At 36.5% G+C, this 20287-nt stretch overlaps 1 protein-coding gene across 1 annotated transcript in view; it reads left to right on the top strand.

The window, feature by feature from the left end:
- Positions 1–5053: 5053 nt before the first annotated feature.
- LOC103780053 (ral GTPase-activating protein subunit alpha-1-like) overlaps positions 5054–20287 on the top strand; it is a gene marked incomplete at its 5' end in the record, with an annotated part of 37864 nt that continues 22630 nt past the window's right edge. Inside the window, 6 exons of the mRNA XM_008947702.1 lie at positions 5054–5918; positions 7444–7515; positions 8017–8140; positions 9505–9660; positions 17973–18131; positions 19739–19866. Of these exons, the coding sequence (XP_008945950.1) occupies positions 5054–5918; positions 7444–7515; positions 8017–8140; positions 9505–9660; positions 17973–18131; positions 19739–19866 (1504 nt within the window). The remainder of the gene's footprint in view (positions 5919–7443; positions 7516–8016; positions 8141–9504; positions 9661–17972; positions 18132–19738; positions 19867–20287) is intronic.

Below are 20287 nucleotides of genomic sequence, written 5' to 3'. Positions count from 1 at the left end.
CCCTAACGTTCTGTGATTCTGTGATAGTATTATTTGCATTGCATAAAGTCTATCAGTTATTGACTTCATGGTTTTTCCCCCGTTTGTCGTATTTCTCCAAACATATTTTAAACTCTTGCATAGAACATCATTTTTCCTATTATATTTCAATTTCTAAAGAAACATTTTCCCACCTCTGATGTGTAGTCCTAGTTTTTATTTAAAAAATAGAAATATAAATTATTTTTTCTTTTAAGGCTTTGCTCTTTGTCTTTTTACTGGAGGGAGACAAAAAGTACAGTTTTTTAAAATCACTTATACATGGTGCATCCAGATTGGCACAGTTTGTGTATTTTTTGAGGGATAGGCTAGAGATGGGTTCTCTGTAACTGCCTCTTTTTATACCTGAAGTTTAAAATTAGAAATGAGTGAAACTTCCTTTAATATAATGTAAAATACAGATCGCTAAGCTAAAATTAACTTTCTTAGGCTCCCTCTAAATGTAATGGAGGAGGAAGAGTTTCCAGAGAGGGATTCATCCCATTTCCACAATTTGGGCCTCTAACTGAAATGAATCAGCCTGTGCAGGTGCATCATTCTTTAGATAGCTAAAGTGTGAGGAGAGTTAAATTCCACCCTCGGTCATTACTTTTTCCTTCTAGTATGTAGCTGCTGTTGTTTAGAAGCTGTTCAGCCAAAGTTGGTGAGTTAACAACACATCTTGAGGAAATTCAGGAATCCTCCGTTCGTGCCACTGATGCAAATTAGTGGTGATGGGACTTCAGCCTTTCCACAAAGGAAGTAATTTTGGGGACTGAGAAAAGCAACCACTATAGCAACATGCTTCTAGTAAATTACCAAATGATCTTGTACACATAAAAAGTGCATTGCTCAAGCAAAAGACTGCACCACTGTAAAGAGGGCAGAGATGTGTTCACTCAGGAAGGCAGCCAGCTAGACAGCTTTAATGTGTGATGATGTTAGTTTGTAGGATTTGTGGCAAATCTGTGATGGCTTGTGTTAGTGCATGGTTTGATCTGAGCTCCAGAAACAAAGAGCAAGGTTTACACACTCATTTTAAAAGTTCTAATGTCCAGTCATTCCTGACTGAGATGTTCTTCTAGGAACAAATAATTAATATGTATCCTTTAGTTTGCAAATTTAATTTAAAATTCTTCTATTTCTTCAAGAAGCATTACTGGGTTTGGGGATTGGGGTTTTTTTGCTAATGGAAACCATTACCAAAATCTGATTTGCTTTGTGGCAAAAAAGTTTCAAGATCACTTTCTTTTATTTCAACATAATATGTTACATCTTACCATTTGCTTCTCTAATATGCTTCCCTTAATACTTCTAATATAGGTTTTCTGTGTCATTTTTAGATCAACGATACTGTATTCTGAGAGAAGACAGTGAGAAGTATTGTTCTCATTTTATTAAAAAAGGCAATGGCAGATTTATATACCAATTCTTTTATATTTTATTTTAATTCAAGAGCAAAATTTTCAGAGAAGGACTGTGGCAGGACTGAGAATGGACCTTCCAGATTTAAATTTGATGTTTCACTGTATCGCAGTATCACCTTTTTTTCCATATGTCCCCTAGGTTCCTAAGTTAGTATGTTCATACACAAAGTCACAATAGAACCATGGTCAGGTTTAGGACCTTCAGGGTTTGTCACAAACCAGAAATAATTTAGATGCTAACAGATCCCTCTCATTTCTTCACATTTCTCACCAGAACTTAACCACAGGCATTTAACCTACACAGTGTGAGACTGCAGGTAGCTGGGAAGCTCACATGTCTTTGCTCCTAGGAACCTGAGAAGAGTATTACCTTACTTACCTGTGCAGTGACAAGTGCTAAACATTTGGCATAAATACCCTGACAAAGATGAGCCAGCCTCTGCATTGTCTAGGTGCTGGTTAGTACTGCATTGATAAATTATTCTTCAAATATCTGATTTTTTTTCTCTTTGTCTTCTATAAAAGCTTGCTTACAGTTTCTTCTCATATTTCAGCAGATGGCACTATAACAATTTCCTTGTGTGCTATCCATACGTGGACATTTAATTCAGCTTCACTGAATGTTTTTCTAGTTGTAAATGTTAAACCTCAAGAAGGTTGTCAGTAATAAAAATACAATATATAGGGTTTTTTTGTATTAGTTTTCAAGACCTTAATTCATTAAAATATTTGAGTTTATCTTGGGTTTTGGAGTAGTGTAAAAATCAAGTTTATTTTGGCAACTACTAAGAGGATGAAATGTTCCCCTTTTGCAGTTTAGATCTAGTGCTCCCTAAAGGGAGACAAGTGCCAGAATCCCAAACGTGCTTTACTCAAACTTGTGGGGGAAAAAAAATTAACTAATCATTTATTTTCCAGATGCAGTATGCATCCAGTGCTTCAGAAAGTAAAGATGTGTCATGACAGTCAGTATGCATTACAAATTTGGCTTTATTTTTCCAATTAAACCAATGAAGTCACCTTAAACTGCAAGCAGAAATTTGTTCATTAAACATTAGTTTTTATTGTGTATAAATACACAATATAAAGGAAGATGAGTTAATTATACCACACTTATATGTCCTAGTGGTTACATTTTCTCAGTAAATACTGAATGAAAAGGTAACGTGGTTCAGAACATTCTAGTTTGGTGTATTTTTGATGAGAAAGAAGGTGGGAAGTGTTTGAAGCAGTTTTTAGTGTTTAAAATAGTTTAAAATCATGACATCACAGAATGGTTTAGGTTGAAAAGGACCTTAAAGATCATCTGGTTCCAACACTGCTGTCATGGGCAGGGACATCTTCCACTACACCAGGTGACTCAAAACCTCAACCAACCTGGTCTTGAATACCTCCAGTGACGGAGCATCCACAACTGCCCTGGGCAACCTGTTCCAGTGTCTCACCACCCTCACAGTGAAGAACTTCTTCTTTATATCTAATCCAAATCTACCTTTTTCCACTCTGAACCCATTACCCCTTGTCCTGTCACTACAAGCCCCTGTAAAAAGTCCCTCTACAGCTTTCCTGTAGGCCCTCTCTAAGTACTGGATGGCTGCTGTAAGGTCTCTCCGGAACCTTCTCTTCTCCAGGCTGAACAACCCCAGTTCTCTCAGTCTGTCCTTGTAGGAGGGGTATTCCAGTGCACTGATCAACTTCATGGCCCTCCTCTGGACCCGCTCCAACAGGTCCATGTCCTTTTTATGTTGGGGGCTTCAGAGCTGGATGCAGTACTCCCAGGTGAGGTCTCACGAGAGCAGAATAGAGGGGGAGAATCACCTCCCTCGACCTCCTGGCCACACTTCTTTTGATGCAGCCCAGGATGTGGTTGGTATTCAGGCTGCATTCATGACGGAGAATAAGCGGGAGACAGACACCATTCTATAATGATCGGAAAGCCTCATTTATTGAAAATTAGAAGGCATCTTTTATATTGTTCTTAATTAGCTCATACATATTGCAAAAGTGAAGCTCACCATTGGTTACAGATTATATGTCAACTCCTCTTATGTTTATCTTTTGTGTTTAGCCTTGCGGTTAGCAGTTCTTTATCTTAGTGTTCCAGTTCCTTTTACTCATCCCATTATCCTACAATAGTTGCACCCCAGGTTATCTTGACTTGGAGTTTGTTTTACTAAACTTCAACCAGCTGCACTTTATCATGTCCCTTTGTTGCTAGCCACTCTGTGGCTAAGTTCTCCACACATTCACTCATCGTTGGCTCATGTTAAGCTTTTCATCAGCCAGCCCCCCAAAGTCTCTCTCCTCAGAACTACTCTCAAACCATATTCAGCCCAGATTTGCCCTTGGTGAAGCCATGTGGGTTGCCACCAATCACCTTGTCATTTTCCGTGTGCCTTAGTGTGGAGCCTTCAGGAGGATCTGCTCCATGATCTTGCCAGGATCAGAGGTGAGACTGGCTGGCCTGTAGTTCCCTGGGTCTTCCTTTTTGAAAATGGGGTTTACATTTCCCCTTTCCAGTCAGTGGGAACTTCACCAGCCTGCTGTGACTTCTCAAATATAATGGAAGATTATATGATGTAGTCATAAGGAATACAGTCTTGATTTATCTTCCCCTTGTAAAGCCCAAATTCAGGGCATGCGGGTCCTGGAGTGAGAGGGAGGCTGCAGAAAATGTGCTTTGCCATTTGATCCTGTTTTCTGCTTGTGATCTTATACAGTGTAGTACCTTTGTGTAGTCACTTTGGCCAGCTCTGTACTTTGTGGGTAATATAGAGTGGATTTGATAGAAGAATCCAGTAACAATAAAGTGCTAGGTTAGCAGGGGGTGATGTAAACATTGGAAGATGCCTTTTGTGAATTTAGATGACACAGCATGCACGTGGAAGGTGTACGACAAAGGCGGAGGTGGCAAAACTGTATTGGAATGCCAGTGCATCTCACGAGATGAATTTCACATAAGACAGGCACAATTAAATTCTCTTTCTCTCTCCAGGTTTTTGCAGTCTGAAACTTCTAAAAAGGCACTTGGGGCACGAGACTTGCTTTTTCAGAATTTTGCTCTTGTTAGATCGTGTTCAGCAGAGATAGCACAGTTCTTGATTTGATACTTTAAAACCACCCAGTGTTATTTTCAACCTAACCTACAGCTATATGCTCCCCAGGGAAATTAAGATGGATTAGAGGTTTTGTGCATCTATGTTCCTTTGTTTTTCACATTGTAATTATGTGTATAAATATAAAAATCCATTGTGGTTGGAAATGGACTTCTTACAACACAATTATGAACTCTACTTCATCAGCAATTTCAGATTTATTTTCTTTAGATTAAGAAATTTTAGAAGAACTATGCTGATTACAAAGGTGTTGTAAAGGAGATATAGTAGGCTGTAAAATAATGAAGATGCTTCTTTAACTATCTTATGATTTTTCATGCTATTTATATGTAAGACCAGTGTTCAACAAGATACATATTTTCTGGATGTATCCTGTCCTTGCAGTGCTTATCATCTGTTTAAAACTCATGAAGAAGAGAACAAAAGAAGTACATAGTTCTCAGTGTCGTTTTCTGAACTCTTATTTTAAAACCTGTGTTCTTTCTCTTGCAGTGAAAACTCACATGCAACAGGGCTTAATTTCTGTTGCTGCTCGTACTGTGATAACACATCTGGTCAACCACTTAGGCCACTACCCTATGAGCGGAGGTCCTGCGATGCTAACTAGCCAAGTGTGTGAGAACAACGACAACCCATACAGTGAAAGTCCCGAACTTTCTCCCCAACTTTTTGAGAACCCAAACCTTCAATTCTTTGTGTTAAACAATACCTCCCTGGTGTCTTGCATACAAATTCAAGCAGAAGATGATATGCCAGGGGGAGGACTGTCTGCCGGACTTGCATCTGCTAACTCAAATGTTAGAATTATAGTACGTGATCTATCAGGGAAATACTCGTGGGATTCGGCCATTTTGTACGGGCCCTCATCTTTATGTGGATCTTCACAACAAACTTCTTTTGCGGCTACCTTGTCTCAACAAGATAAGCCAGAAGATGCTCTTTCATCTTTTGAGCATGTAGAGGATGTATCTGCACGTGATGGAATTACGCTCCAAGTAAAAAGGAAATTTAGAGATACTGTACCAACATGGGATACAATTAGGGATGAAGAAGATGCCCTTGATGAGCTCTTGCAATATTTAGGTGTTACAAGCCCTGAATGCTTACAGAGAACTGGTGTCTCACTCAACATTCCTGCCCCTCAGCCAGCCTGCATCTCAGAGAAGCAGGAGAATGACGTCATCAATGCCATTCTGAAACAGCACACAGAAGAGAGGGAGTTTGTTGAAAAGCATTTCAATGATTTAAACATGAGGGCTGTGGAGCAGGATGAGCCAACCTCACAGAAGCCCCAATCAGCATTTTACTACTGCAGATTGCTTCTGAGTATACTGGGAATGAATTCTTGGGATAAAAGGTAAAAAGAAAAAAAATCACAATTTGAGAACTTTCTTTTATTGTTGTTCTTATATAGTTGTGCTATTCTTGCTGTTTAACAATAGTTGATCCTAGAGCGGGTTAAGCAAAAAATACTCCAGGCCAGCCAACAAAAGAGGAGAGGGGATGTGCAACTAAGGGCAAAATGACAGTTTTCTGCATTTCAACCTGTCATTTAGAGAGACAGAGAGGAGGAACCTGTTGCCTTTATTGCTATTTATATTCTTTCCTTAGAGCAGTGTTGGCAGGTGAATTGAAGGAGTGATGCCTTTTCTAATAATCCTTTCACCAGCTGTACTAAAGGGTACTACCATGGGTGAAGAAGGCTTTTTTCTTTTCCCGCTTTCTTTGCTTCCCATGCATATTCCTGCAAAAATCATTACCTTTCTGTGCCAGAATTAGATTCCAAAAGTGTCATATTCTAAGCTATTGTGTTGCTGGGCAGTGTCCTGCTACTTTGCCTGCTAATAGTGTGCTTGCGTGCAGCCTCAAAGCGTTGCATCTGTGTTAGCTAGCAAGTAAGAAGTGTCCCCTACTATTTATTTCAACATTGGCAATGTTTGGGTATTGTTTAGAACAACAGGAGACAAGATCTGTGTAGTTACAAAAGTAACGTCCCAGCTCATGTTATTGATTTTGTGGGGGTATAGTTAGGTGTATGTCTGCATATACATGTGAGTATGTGCAAATATTAACATCCTAGAACTGAGGGATCTTTCTGAAATATTCTTTTGCCATAGCTGTCAAATTCTGTATTAGAGGCATAGAAATATTTTCTCACTATGAAGGGAAATGGATGTTCTGTAAAATAAAAGTAATCTGTGTCACCAAGATAACAACGGAATCAGTCAAAATTTTGGCACTGACATTATAACCCTTCTTATTTGGGTTGTACTTCCTCAAGGCAGTCTGGTTTCAAACAGTACTTCTCTCAAACGCTTTTCACTGTGTTTTGTGGGAAATATCTTAAGGGCAGTTTAAAAGAAATTAAATGTGTCTTTCTTGCTCTAGCATATTGTTTTGGTTTTTCATTAAATGGTTACAGCTGGCTGGGTGACTAGTAAGCTATGTTCTGCTCTCTTCTGTGATTCAGGGCAGCAAAAGCTCTGTGTTTAATGCACTAACTCCCTAGGACAGTAGATTATAGGAACATCTTTTGACACTAAGCGGGTCTATTATGGCCTAGTAAAGTGTGCAGCTTATATATGTGTCAAAGGGAAGAGACTGATATCTGTTGGATCAAAAAGGTTGACTAAGAAAGTTAAAAGAAGTAAAGGTTGTACTCAGGGCTATAATGGAGATAGATTTCCTCTATTGAAAAAAAAAAATTGTTTATGTATTTTTAAAAGATATCTTAATATTTTGTGTCAGAAGGACTATTGAAAAGGTAAAAGCATTTGTTGACTGTTCTTGCTTGGACTGGGAAATGTTCGTGTACCCTTCTTGTACTGTTTTGTATCCATCAGTAAACAGGTGATAAAAACGTTAAAAATTTCTCTGTTTAGAAGGAGCTTTCATCTCCTGAAGAAAAATGAGAAGTTACTTCGAGAACTCAGAAATTTGGACTCAAGACAATGGTAAATTCTTTAAATGGCTGACTGCTTATTTGTTTTAACCATGCTTGCACTTGAATGGCTCTAATTGTGTAATGTGAGAGTTGAACTAATTTTTAAAAGTTTTGCAAATTATTCACATACTGTGCACTGTATTGTAATTATTGGGTTTATTCAAGTTACATTGTTTTTAACTTGTTTTGGTCTACAGGTTAGATTATCATGAGATAGAACAAACTTGCAAATAACTTAAAATTATGAATACTTATATGCATAACATGGAATAGTTTTAAAACCTGGATATATCAAAGTCTTCACATTTTAAGTTTTGGCAAATTGTTCAGCTGGAAAAGACAGAATAGGAATGTGGAAATACAGCAGGTATTCCAAAGAAGCCATATATTTGTACTTTACTTCCAATACCTTTTTTTATATTTTAAAAGCCATGCTCTGTGTGTACTGTTTGCATATTTTGGTTTCATATTAGTAAAGACATTGTGATGTAGTGACCATTCTCTGTTACAGCCGAGAGACACACAAGATTGCAGTGTTTTATGTTGCTGAGGGACAAGAAGATAAACACTCCATTCTTACGAATACTGGGGGAAGTCAAGCCTATGAGGATTTTGTAGCTGGTCTTGGCTGGGAGGTATTTATTAAAATGTTTTTATTCTAAGTTTATTTAAAGAGAAAATTACAGATCCCTTTAGATATTATAAGTCTTTGTCTCTTTAACATTACTCACAAGTACTGAAATACATTAGTTTACAAGTAGGCTTTAAAGGAGAAGTATTGTTTTAATTTCATTAGCAGTGCTAGCTGTTTAATTTTAATCTCTTTCACTTTAAGAAAGTTTGTGTGGGCAGAGATGATGCTTTAGCATACAGTCCTGTACTTGTCTTTCGTGGACTGAGTAGGAAGCATTGTGATTGCCCTGTAGGCTTGTGAAGTGTTAAGTCCGCTGAAATATGAGATTTGCTTAAATTTGAGAATCAAAAAAATAAAAATACACAGCTTCTCTCGTGCTTCCCTCTCCCTGCCTTCCACTAGAGGCATGGATCTATTCACACTGCTTCATGTCTCTTCCAGCAGTCAGAAGTACTGTGATGTACTCCATCTATATGGACTTGCAACTCTTTAGTCACTTTTTAGATAATGTTCAAGGATTTCTTTTTTTGAATCCTTTCTTTCTGACCACAAAGGATTAACTTCCATTGTAAAGTTCAGCTTGATGCTGAACAGGAATCACTGCTGCTCCTGACTGGCTGCATAAGAAACTGCAGATCTTCTGTTCCCCCCGTGACTTGTGCTCATCAGGAGTGTCCACATGAGTGTCCCTTTTACTTGTTCTTTTTCCTACTCCTTAGGCATATACTAGTTAGTAGTGTGGATAATGTCTCTGACTGTTCCATAGAAACAGAGGAAAACTGTTCAAAGTCTGCTGTCACAAACATAGATGTTCATTTTCCATATGCCTGATTCTTCAGGAGAAAAAAACATCACATTAGTGTCTTCAAATATCCTTCTTTAGTTAGTTTCCTGTGATTATTTTTTTTTCACATTCACAGAATAAATATTTCTCAAGAAAATGTATGAAAGGCAACAGGACAATTTAAAATTGTCTGACTCTCACACAGGGTTTCTTCAGAGCCCATGTTAAGGCTGATGTAGTATCATAGAATTTTTAAAAATTCAGAAAGCACATATAAGTGACTACAGTGAAGTGATCAGAGAGTAATGCAGTAAATACCCATTCACACAACCTTTTCTTTTCTCTAACGTCATCTTCCGAGCAGCATCTGTGGTGACCATGGAATATAGAATGCCACTGTGCTGCTGTTCATTTCCAGTGTAGTCAGCAAGTCTGAGCATTTTTAGAAAAGCAAAACTGCTCTGGTGAAGAGGGACTTCACTTTTAAAAATTCATTTGAAAGTGCATTTCAAAGTTTAAAGAATGTATTTATCACCTGAAAATACTTTTCCCTCCTAATGCTTCCTGGGCTTTACTTCTAGGTAAATCTCACAAACCATTGTGGCTTTATGGGAGGACTGCAAAAAAACAAAAGCACTGGGTTGACCACTCCATATTTTGCTACCTCGACAGTAGAAGTAATGTTCCATGTGTCAACAAGAATGCCTTCTGATTCAGATGACTCTTTAACTAAAAAGGTAGGTGTTTCTGAATAACAGTGTTTCTTTTCATAATAAAGACAGAGAAATTAGAGTGAAAGAAAATCCAGTAACTTTTTCGAAAAAAAAAAACATAAAATATTGTAACACACTTACCTGCTAATAGTTGGTATTTTACTGAAGTAGATTAAGCCATATAAATTATATTCCACCAATTTGTGATTTTGCCATAATGGTGATTTTTGCTATCATTCAAAATGTTGTCAGGATCCCACTTACAGTGGTGAAAAATGAAGGGAGGTTAATGGTTTGTATAGAAGAAAAGGCATTAAATCTGAATAATGGTTTAGTACTTTGAGACTTCAAATGCCAGTTAATATATATATGTAGTGATTTCTAAGATTACTTTTTATTCACTTAAGAGACACATGCTGTCTATTTATAGAATTTTCTGTTAAAAAAAAAGTTAAAAATATTAAGAGTTCTACATTGCTTATTGTGTATAAGGTGTGTTTTCCTGGAGCAGACACAAATGCTAAACGGTGATATGATCTCTCATAATCACATTAAGAAAAAATGGGTTTCTGTATTGGTATTTTTTCTTTAGAATTTAATAAATTCCACATTAGTGATTGTAAGTTACAGTTTCGAACATGTGTCTTATTATAAATGAACAATTTGCTATCATTAGACTGTCCCCCGTCCTGTGTACATACATCTTCAGATGTGTTAATTCATTCAGTAGACACGTTAATGAGCACTGGTTGAAGTGTAATATTGGAGGAACTGAAGCTGGTTGACCTCAGCGTGGAGTTTAATACTTGTAATTAAATTAGATGGTAGGCATTTAGTAAAGAGAGAAATAGCCATGCCTCTGGCAAGCTTCAATTATTAATGACTTTTTTATTCTTTGTCTTCAACTTGAAGAAAAAAAGTTATTGCTATTATTATAGACTAACTATGAGTTCTAACTTCTCACTGTCACAACTTAGGCTGGTTTGCTTGATTTTTTTTTTTTTTTCAATTAAAAAACGTTTTTCCTTGTATGCCTATGGTGCTGGATCCTTTCTGTTCTTTATTTCCTGAAGTAGAGCCAAGGTAATACTTAGGCTGTTAAATAATTTATAACAGTAGTTTAATAGCAAAAATAGCTAATTTTAAAATAAAATTGTTGCTGTCATTCTAGTATGGAACAGTGTGGGTATATATATACTTCTAAGTTAACTGACTTCTGTATTTTTTAAACAGAAACTTGGTTTTATAAAACACAGCTTGTGATTATCCCTATAACATTTGCTTCTAATCTGTTTGAAATACAGCATTAAAAGTGTTGGCAAAGGAGGAAGAGGGGTCACAGCGAAAATGAATTAATAATACATAATTTGCAAATGCTGTGGATTTCAGCAGAACGCACAGGCAAGATCTCACATTTGTTTTCTAGGAGCAGCCTGAATTTACACGCAGTGGTTCCTGCCAGGCAAGGGCCAGTGTCTGTCTGGCTCTCCTGTGAGTTAGCTTGTGAAAATGGTGTCAGCTAGACTTCTTAACAACTCCAGCTTGCCCCAGGCCTATTTCTCTCTTCTTTTATCCACAATCTTACTCATCAGGAATTTGGAATATATGAGGTCTGTATAGATATGTAGAGTGTATTAAAACATCTGGATTATATTTGTAGCTCGGATGGGGTGTTTAAACAAGCTACTTTTAAACCCCGTTTACCCATGAAATGGAGGCTTGTGAGCCTGCCTTTATGTCTCTTTTCCCTTCCCTAATGCCTTATGGCCCGTTTCAATTGAATTTAATAGAGACATCTTTCAAAGGTGTTAATTTCATATATGTTTAATGAAGGTTAGGTTAAATAAAGGAGATACAGAGTGAGGGAGACTCAGTGCTCCTTTCAGTGGGTAAAGACTGCATAGAAAGAATGCAGTTTTTTCTGTGAATGAGCACCAGAGAGAGTTGTGCTATGAGAGTCATCCCAAACTTGAGAAAAGCATCAACTGAAGTTTGCATCTTGGAAGAAACCAGCAAGTTGTATCAGGAGACATGAGTAGGAGAACAGGCTTAGTTCTTCCACTAGTTCTGCAACTACTCATGCTGCTTGGACTGAACACAACAGCAAAAGGAACATGTTCTGTGAGATGCTGTCCAGTTCTCACACACTGCAGAGGACCTCAAAAACATATGACAGTGTGCTGGCACTGTAACTGTTCTGAGTGCATGTACTTTCACAGCTTCCAGAGAAACCTGAGTTTTGAGCTTCTCTACACATCTTTCATGTGCCTTCTTTGTCCATTTCATTCAATACAAGAAAAACAAGCAAACTTGCAGTAGTTGGCACAGAGCTGCTGCTGGTTTTTATATTGTAAATGTGCCTAGAGGTGCATGATAGGTTCATCTTATAAATGGAAATTAAATTAAATTAAAACAAAACTTCTTCCTGCCGGTCAAACCACTGCAAAATCAAGATTCTGCTATTTCAGAGGCTAAGCCAATTTTAAACTTATTTTCCATCCGTCTTACAGAGTAGTAAATATAACTTTTAAGTGTCTTGGATACATCTGAAGCATTTGTTTCTGAAGACATGAACAAGAGCAAGAAAAGACGTGAATTCTGGAAGAAAAGATGGAAATCTTCTGAATGTGTAAAGGAACTTAACATTGAAATGCATATATAAAATAGGTATTTAGTTGGCAAATAGTAAACTAAACATTTAATGCTGATAATGCAATCCATTTTGTTGTTCTTAGAATTAAAGGTTAGAGTAAAAAGTATTTACAATACCCTTACAAGAATAAACTTGCAAAGAAAATATCATGATTTAATGAAACTGCGAAGACTCTTAGCTCACAGTTAGAAGGCTCATGTATGTGCCTCTACAGCTTATCACCTGCCTAGCTCCTACTTCCTTTGCCTGATAAAGGAGCAAAGGCACAGTAGGTGAGAATATTGTATGTAAAATATGTAAATAAAAAGTAGTAATGTTGTTAATGATTGGAATACAAATTCATCTTGGGCTTTGCATGTATTACTTGATTCTAGGTAATGTGGGACATCATCCTAGCCACATACAAGATTTATAGCTCTCAGTATTTATAGTTTGTTTTTTTTTATTGTGGTATTAACATGTATGGAGAACTTGAAGGTATATTGATGTAAAGTATTAGTACTTTTTTTTTTTTTTGAGTTACAATTCAATACACATGTTGCTTTAAAAAGAACACACCAAACATACCATAGTTGTTGAAACAAAGTTTTGTGAAAAATTCAACTAGAGGGTACATATACAGTAGACAGCAGTGCTTCTTACATTAAATGGGCAGAAGTAGCTGCATTAAGTCACTTCTTTGGACATTTCTTCTCCTTCTGTTCTTTTTCATAATTAACACTTTTATTTTTGAAGAAGAAAAAAGTTTGGGGTAGCTGTTGTATCATAAGAAAATGTAATAGCCCTTTTTTCTCCCTCCCTTATGTAGGTGGGTATTAGAAATTACAATAATTTTGGCAAGAGTTCAAGGGTTAATGCAACAGATAAATAAAAGGAATTTTCTGTAAATTGAGCCCTGCATTATTTCACTTGTCTTGCCTTTCCAAACCTAACTCATTTAATTTTAAAAAGTAAATACTTAAATTCTTCCTGACAGTGTGCTTTGCTTTTACTATCGTTTATTACTTCAATTATACTTGGTATCACTTAGAACAATCTGCCATTTGGAAATTTCAGTATAGCCTGCAGCTTAAGTATTAAGTCTGGCTGCTATTGTAACATGTACAGCATATGACACTAATGTATCAAAATTAGATTTGATCATCCCTCCTGGTTATATTTATTTCACATTTCTTTTGTATTCAGTTAACATAAATGTATTAGGAAAGCTGACACATGGTGATGACTATAGAGTAAGAATATTTTAAAGTATTTTGAGTTAAATTTGAAATTTCAGGTAACCTAACAGTCAGTCATTTTTATATATTTGTTTTAATGGAGTAGAGTTTCAAAGGAAGCCTAAAAAAATCTGTTTGTCTCTGACAGCTCCTCAGGGCTGTCTTCCCGACAGCTCAGGTTCAAAATGGCTAAGACAGAGCTCTTAATCTCTTTCTCATTGCCACCTTTTGGGATCACCATGGATAACATGACCATTGTGCCTGTCACTTGTGCCCATAGCCTGAAATCATCTTTAATTTGGTCCATTTTCTGGATTATTCCCTTCGATCTGTACTCAAAACTGTTCTTTTTCATGTGTGACATTTCTTGCAACATAGCCTTTCCATACACACAGTTAAAATTTATGGACTGTATCCTAAACTGTTGTTCTGATTGCTGAACTTTCCTTTCTCTGACCTTGACACTCATTCTTGAAGAATGCTGCTATAAAAGACATTTTTCTAATCTTCAGCACCTTTTCACAATTTCTTTTAATTTGTCCATCTCTATTTTGTGTCTTGCCTTACACTTAGGTAATAAATTCTCTTGAGTAGTTTGATTTGCATTTATATATTATTTAGAGTTGTTATTGGTGTGTAACCTGTAGTTCCAGGTGTTTCAGCTGTAGTGTCTTGCCAATTACTTGAAGTATGACATTATTTTACAGATATTGTATCATTGCTGTGCGTTACGTCTCTAATAAGGATTTGCACTTTGTTTTGCTTACTATGATTTATGCACAAAATTGTAAATTTAGGAAGCCAAATGAGTGTGAAGATGTAGTGGTTTACAGAAGTAGTGGTGAGTTTTGAGTAACTACTGACACAGATTTCAGTCTTGGCACCTGTACATTCTGTGTACACCAAGTCTGATGCTGTTAGATAACATTGGGACCACACCTTCTCCTTGTTGCTGTCTGTCCTTTAAGTTTCTCTGAGCAGAGGTGGTTGTAACACAGTATTTTTGTCCCACTTATGTCTAGGGCACTGAATTCAGGGATGCTTCCAATTCAGTACAAACACATAAAAAAATCTAGATTAAGACTGAAAGAGCTCAGGCTCTCACTCTCCTGTGGTTTAATGATTACAGTGAATGATGGATTCTCCAAGTATTTGTTGTGCTTTCAGGAGAACTTTATGGTAGAGTAATGCTTGATTTCAATTTCTTTAAATAGTGAACAGAAAAATTAAAAGAAAATCTGAAATTAATCTTCCTAAAAAGTTTATGCAAAACCTAGCAGTGCTTGAAAAGCTTTTCAAGACAATTTCAAGGTATTGGATCTCTACCATGAATCAAGCGTTGTTGTTGAGTCAGGTTACCACCATTCATGCTTTCTCATAAGCTTTGCTTGCTGACCAAGGTGAGAACATCAGAAAGAAGCAATAACTAGCCATGCTAGTGTAAGAGGTTCTTCTGATCTACTCTTGAAAAATGAAGAGAATGACTTGTCTAGAGCTTCATTATTCTCCAAACACAGAGGAAATCGGCAACACTCAATCTTGTTTATTTCTCTATTATTTGTCAGTCTTCTACCTCCTATAATGGAAACAAGGTTATTGATCATAGTTCTGGTCATGAGTACTTTACATCTAGTTATAAACCACCATTCACAGTTTATACCACCATCCACTTATTTGCATCATCTCATTTTGGCTCTCTATCCATTATATGTCACAGAGGTGCCATTCTACACTTTCCTTAAACTGAATCTTGGCCAAATCATTGTTGGTAGTAATCATGAGGTGAAATACACCTGAGAGGACTTGTAACTCCTTGCAATAATCTCATTCGTTTTCATTTTCCCCTGAAGAAGTTGGTGCTTTTAGCCTGGAATCTATCTTCACACCTCTGTGGGGTAATAAAGCAAAATTTGAAATTGCAGAGAAGAGTCACTCTTGGCTTCAATACACTTGGCATCCAAAAATATACATTCCTTGTCAGTAGTCCTCCTGGTGAAATAGCTACACAATACTCTTGTTACACCAAAAGCTGTGTCACTTTGATATGAAAGCATACATCAGTAGTGATGCTCCATCTCAGTTCCTGTCTGAGAAATTGCAAGAATTGATGTCCTGTCTGATTAGCTGCAGGTATCAGTAAAAGGTACACAGGGACACCTGTTGATAAATGAAATTCAGAGGCCCTCAAGAAGCTGACCTATATAAAATCTCTATATGTTTTAGATTTTAAAGCCATTTTTTTGACATGTACACTGTCACCATCCCTTTTTTCTAGCTGTGGGTGTATATGTTGTCTTTGAGTCCAAGGATGGTAAGTGAAGGAGGGCTAATTCTAGTAGTAGTTCAATATTGTTGAATTAGGAATGGTGCAGTGATGGGTTTATCAGTCCTGATTCTGCTTTTTTTGCAGGCAGTTCAAAGAGTTCAGCTCAGTTTAGACAGAGCACCAGATGGCCATCCCTTGATCTAGGGTCACATTTTTTTCACATTCCACAAGATTTCATATCTAAACTGATTTGCCTCATGCTTTCGCTTTGGTTAGGCAGCTTCATCCTCCCTGAGCTTTTCACTTGCTTCTAGATGCAGGCCCACCAGTCCCTCATACCTTCCCGTCATTGTCATACTTCAGCAGATAGTTTGACTGTCACTTCACCAAGGAAGGTATGAGAGGTTCAGGCCCTCAGGAAAATTCCATAGTTAGTTGTCTTTTATGATGTTTGCCATTCTGAAGTGTCACCCAAGGTTTCTGCAGCTGGTGTTTGCATGTTGCATATCAGTCATTCAGTTTGCTGCCCCGTTTTCTTCTAATCCAATCAAATAAAGTTCAGTGTAGTGAATGTTACAACAAACTCTTTTCTTTGGATGGGTTTACAGTTGGCACAAGAGCATCCCTAACCAACTTCCTCAGAATAATTCAGCCATCTACAAAGAAGGCAAAACCAACTCAATTCTAAGGAGCTGCAGTTATTGTGGATTAGATGTATGTATGATCTGGTCCAGGCAAAACAAATGACTTGTTGAGCATCAGACAAGATGTAGGGTATATATTGACACCATCTGTCCTTTGCTCAGTCCAACACTGCTGAAAATCCTTATCTTACAGAAATGCAACTCTTTTTTGCACTCTGAAACAATTTTAAGCTAGCAGAGAAGAGCAGAAGCAGCTGCTTTTTTTACCCCCTTTTTTCATTTTTTTTTTTTTTTTAAAGTCTGATGCTGACAACTGGTATAAGCCTTCAGATAAGACAGAGGTAGCATTCCAGAAAATTTTGTAATATAAACAAGTGAATACTTGCAGTGAAATTTTCTCTGACTGTGGATGTTTTGCTTTTATTTAAATAGCAGTTAAATTCTGAAAATGAGTGCAGAAAATTGTTACCTTTTTATATACAGTAACCTTTAGTAAGTTTTCAGATTAGTATCTTCATGTTTACCCCCGAACCACAGTTCACAGTGCTGTCCTTTAAGTAACATCAAGGCAATTGTTTGACAAATTCTACCTATCGAAAGCTGTGCAAGCAAACTCAAAACTGTGGGTGAAGATGATTGTCAGGTATAACTGGTGATGCACAAGGAGGAAGAAATGAGATTCTAGCTTGAATTATCAGAAATAGCCCGTACTAGAAAGGGACTCACATTTCCTAATCTGAATGGTTTTGTTCAGTACACATAAAGCCTCTTTCCATGAGGTTAATGTTTGTTTATCAGATAGTAGTGTTTAGCAGGAGTATTTTGCAGCTTCAATGCAGTTAATTCTGAAGTGTTCGAGATATTCCTTAACCTGGTTATGTGATTACAAATGAGAATACAGCATGGATTTTGAGCAACCCATATGGCCATTCTGAGCAAAATCAAGAGCCATTTGGGTTTTAGAGGGGGCGGGGTGTTATTTTTACAAAGGTATGTAGGTTTCATGGGAAACAAACATTTAGTTTAGTTAATTTAGGGACCTATTGAAAATGCAGTAGCTAGTCTCATTTAAAAGCTTTTTTGTTTGTAGTAGCCAGTTTGGAATTTGGCTAAAATGATGAATTAAAGACTCCTCAGATATGTAGCTTTTAAACAGAAGTTCATTCATACACTTTAGAAGTTCATGTAGAATTTGGTAACTCACTGCTTGTCAGTGATGGCAATCTTGAAAGCATTTTAGTAAGTCAGAATGAATCATCCTGCATTCTTGTGATAATAAGAAAATTTTAGCTTTCCGTAGAAAACAGATATTGGCATATCTGTTAATTTAAATAGACATTGGCAACAATGTAATACAAACCTATAGCACAAACCAATACTGCAAACTAATACTGTGATTGAAATTGCAAGAGAACTATAGTGTAATTTGGTTATTTTATTAATTTTTCTCTATTTCTTTTTAGTGGTTTTGTCATTTTAAAATATGAGCATTTAGTATAGCTCTATGGCCATAAAATATTTTTAAACTGATGGGTTTTTAATCCCTGCTTTTCCAGCTGAGACATTTAGGAAATGATGAAGTACACATTGTCTGGTCAGAGCATACCCGAGATTATAGAAGAGGAATAATTCCAACAGAATTTGGTGATGTTCTTATAGTTATCTATCCCATGAAAAACCATATGTTCAGTATCCAGATCATGAAAAAGCCTGAGGTAAGGGTGTTTTTTTTCTTTGTGTTTCCTTCCTGTGTTTAGTATTAACTGAGTTTTGTTTAGAATCTGAGGGTTTGGTATAACAGATTGATCCAACAAGGCAGCATGTCTTTAACATAGACAATTGCCAGTGGTGGTAGGAGGAAGAGCTCAGTGAGTAAAAGGCATAGTAAAATCAGCAAGTTGAAATTGCAAAGGCCTGATCCTGTCAATCATATCTGCTGACATCATAAATGGAAAACAAAGGTAGAATATTCTGCATAATCATTTGGCAAACTTTATCAAATTTGATATATGAATGTGTTAGTTGAATAATAGCCTGCTCCAGCTTTTTCCATCCATGTCATATTCCACTTCCTTCTTCTCAAAGCTAGTTTTCCCTTTCTTCTTGACCTCATACAAGAATTTGGAGATTAATTTAGCAAAGCAAGACCATTCAGCTCTTAGATATTTGAACACACACTCTTTCTAATGACTGTTCCTGAAATGTCTGTGCTGGCCCTGTTCTTAAGAGAGTGGTTTAAGGTAGTGAACACTGAGTGAGTAAAAGTAGTCATGAGTGTTTGTATTGCATAATTTCTGTGTTTAATTTCACTTGCATGAATTTCTGTACTTAAACATTAGCATTCATTCTAGAAGCATTAATATAAATAAATGAGGTATGACAGAAATAGGATTCCTTCTATATGATGACTGCCTTTATCTAGTGATTGACATGAAATGATACCCAGTACATAGTCTTGTTACTACTGGATTAGTTAACTTTTTAATTATTAAGCTCTTCTTCACATGCTTTATTTATGCTAGTAGCTTCAGAACTTCATTCACATGTACAGGAAATGAAGATACTTAATAGAGTTTTAATGTCGTCTTTTTTTTTAACTTGCAAAATGATGATTGATTTGAGAAAAACATAATGACAAAGCATAAGATCCATCTGTTCTGTAAACCTTCTGGATGCTACCTATACTAAACATCAAGGTTTTCTATTGATCTAACAAGTAAGGCTTTACACTTAGGGTCCAAAGAGGCCAAGCTTTCACCCCTTTACAGGATAAATATGTGGTGATAGATTTGCATAGGTATCATAGAAAGGAAGAAGAACAGGTAGAAGAAGAAAATAAAATGGAAGGTGAGGGTCAATCCACCAGCAATTATATGGCTGTTGCACACTGAGTTGGAAATGCTATATATATAGCCACGATAAATATTAATTAAAATTATAAAATTTGAGTAGTTATTCCTTTTGCTTAGTACCACCTACAATATTGTCATCTAGCCTTTCAACCTCATAAACATCATATGTATGACTGTTCTTACGATTTGGGCAGCAAATGTTGGAAATAAGCTTTGGTGGGGTTTAGTATTCAAATGGTTGCTTAATTTTCCTGAATGCTGTGTTATCCGTTACCAAGGATATCAAGCAGTTACATGGCTGTATATTTCCACTAGAGAAAAGGTCTGTCGTGGAGTACAATAACTGCTCTGATTATCTAGCAACGAGGAGAAAAAAAAAATATATTTGAGTGCTCTATTGTTAATGTTGATTGCTAATTGTTATAGCTAAGATCGTGCTTTCTCTTCAATTTCTTAATTTTTTTATTCAGGTTCCATTTTTTGGTCCACTGTTTGATGGTGCTATTGTGAATGGAAAAATTCTTCCTATTATGGTTCGTGCAACAGCTATAAATGCAAGCCGTGCATTGAAATCATTAATCCCATTATATCAAAACTTGTATCCTTTCACTCAAATGGTTTCCAAGGCATATATATCCCTTTCCAGTTCTACAGATACAACCTTCATGTTTTCTGTTATCTTATGTTTTTTTCAGATGAACATAAGGAAAGTGTTTGGCTTGGTTTGGTTTTTGGTTTTTTTTCATGGTGGTGGTGCCTTTAGGAGACTTAAACCAATAGAATAATATTTAGATGAAGACTAGCGTTTTTTAGTTAAGTGAAGAAGAGTTTTATTGCTGAAAATTTGCCCGTTTCTGATGTTTTATAGCATGTATTTATCACTTCTTGTTAACAAAATTATTTTAATATCCATTTTGTGAGTAGACTTTCTAAAACAGTGATGTCTTGGTGTTAATAATCTTTCTTCCCTTAAAAATATTATTTATCTAGATTTGTTTTCTAGTTCCAAGAAGGATATA

The sequence above is a fragment of the Merops nubicus genome, unplaced genomic scaffold, assembly GCF_000691845.1.
Source record: "Merops nubicus isolate BGI_N331 unplaced genomic scaffold, ASM69184v1 scaffold14379, whole genome shotgun sequence".
Classification (NCBI taxonomy): Eukaryota; Metazoa; Chordata; class Aves; order Coraciiformes; family Meropidae; genus Merops; species Merops nubicus.
Note: the sequence above shows the minus strand (reverse complement) of the source record. Positions and strands in the feature narration are given on the sequence as shown.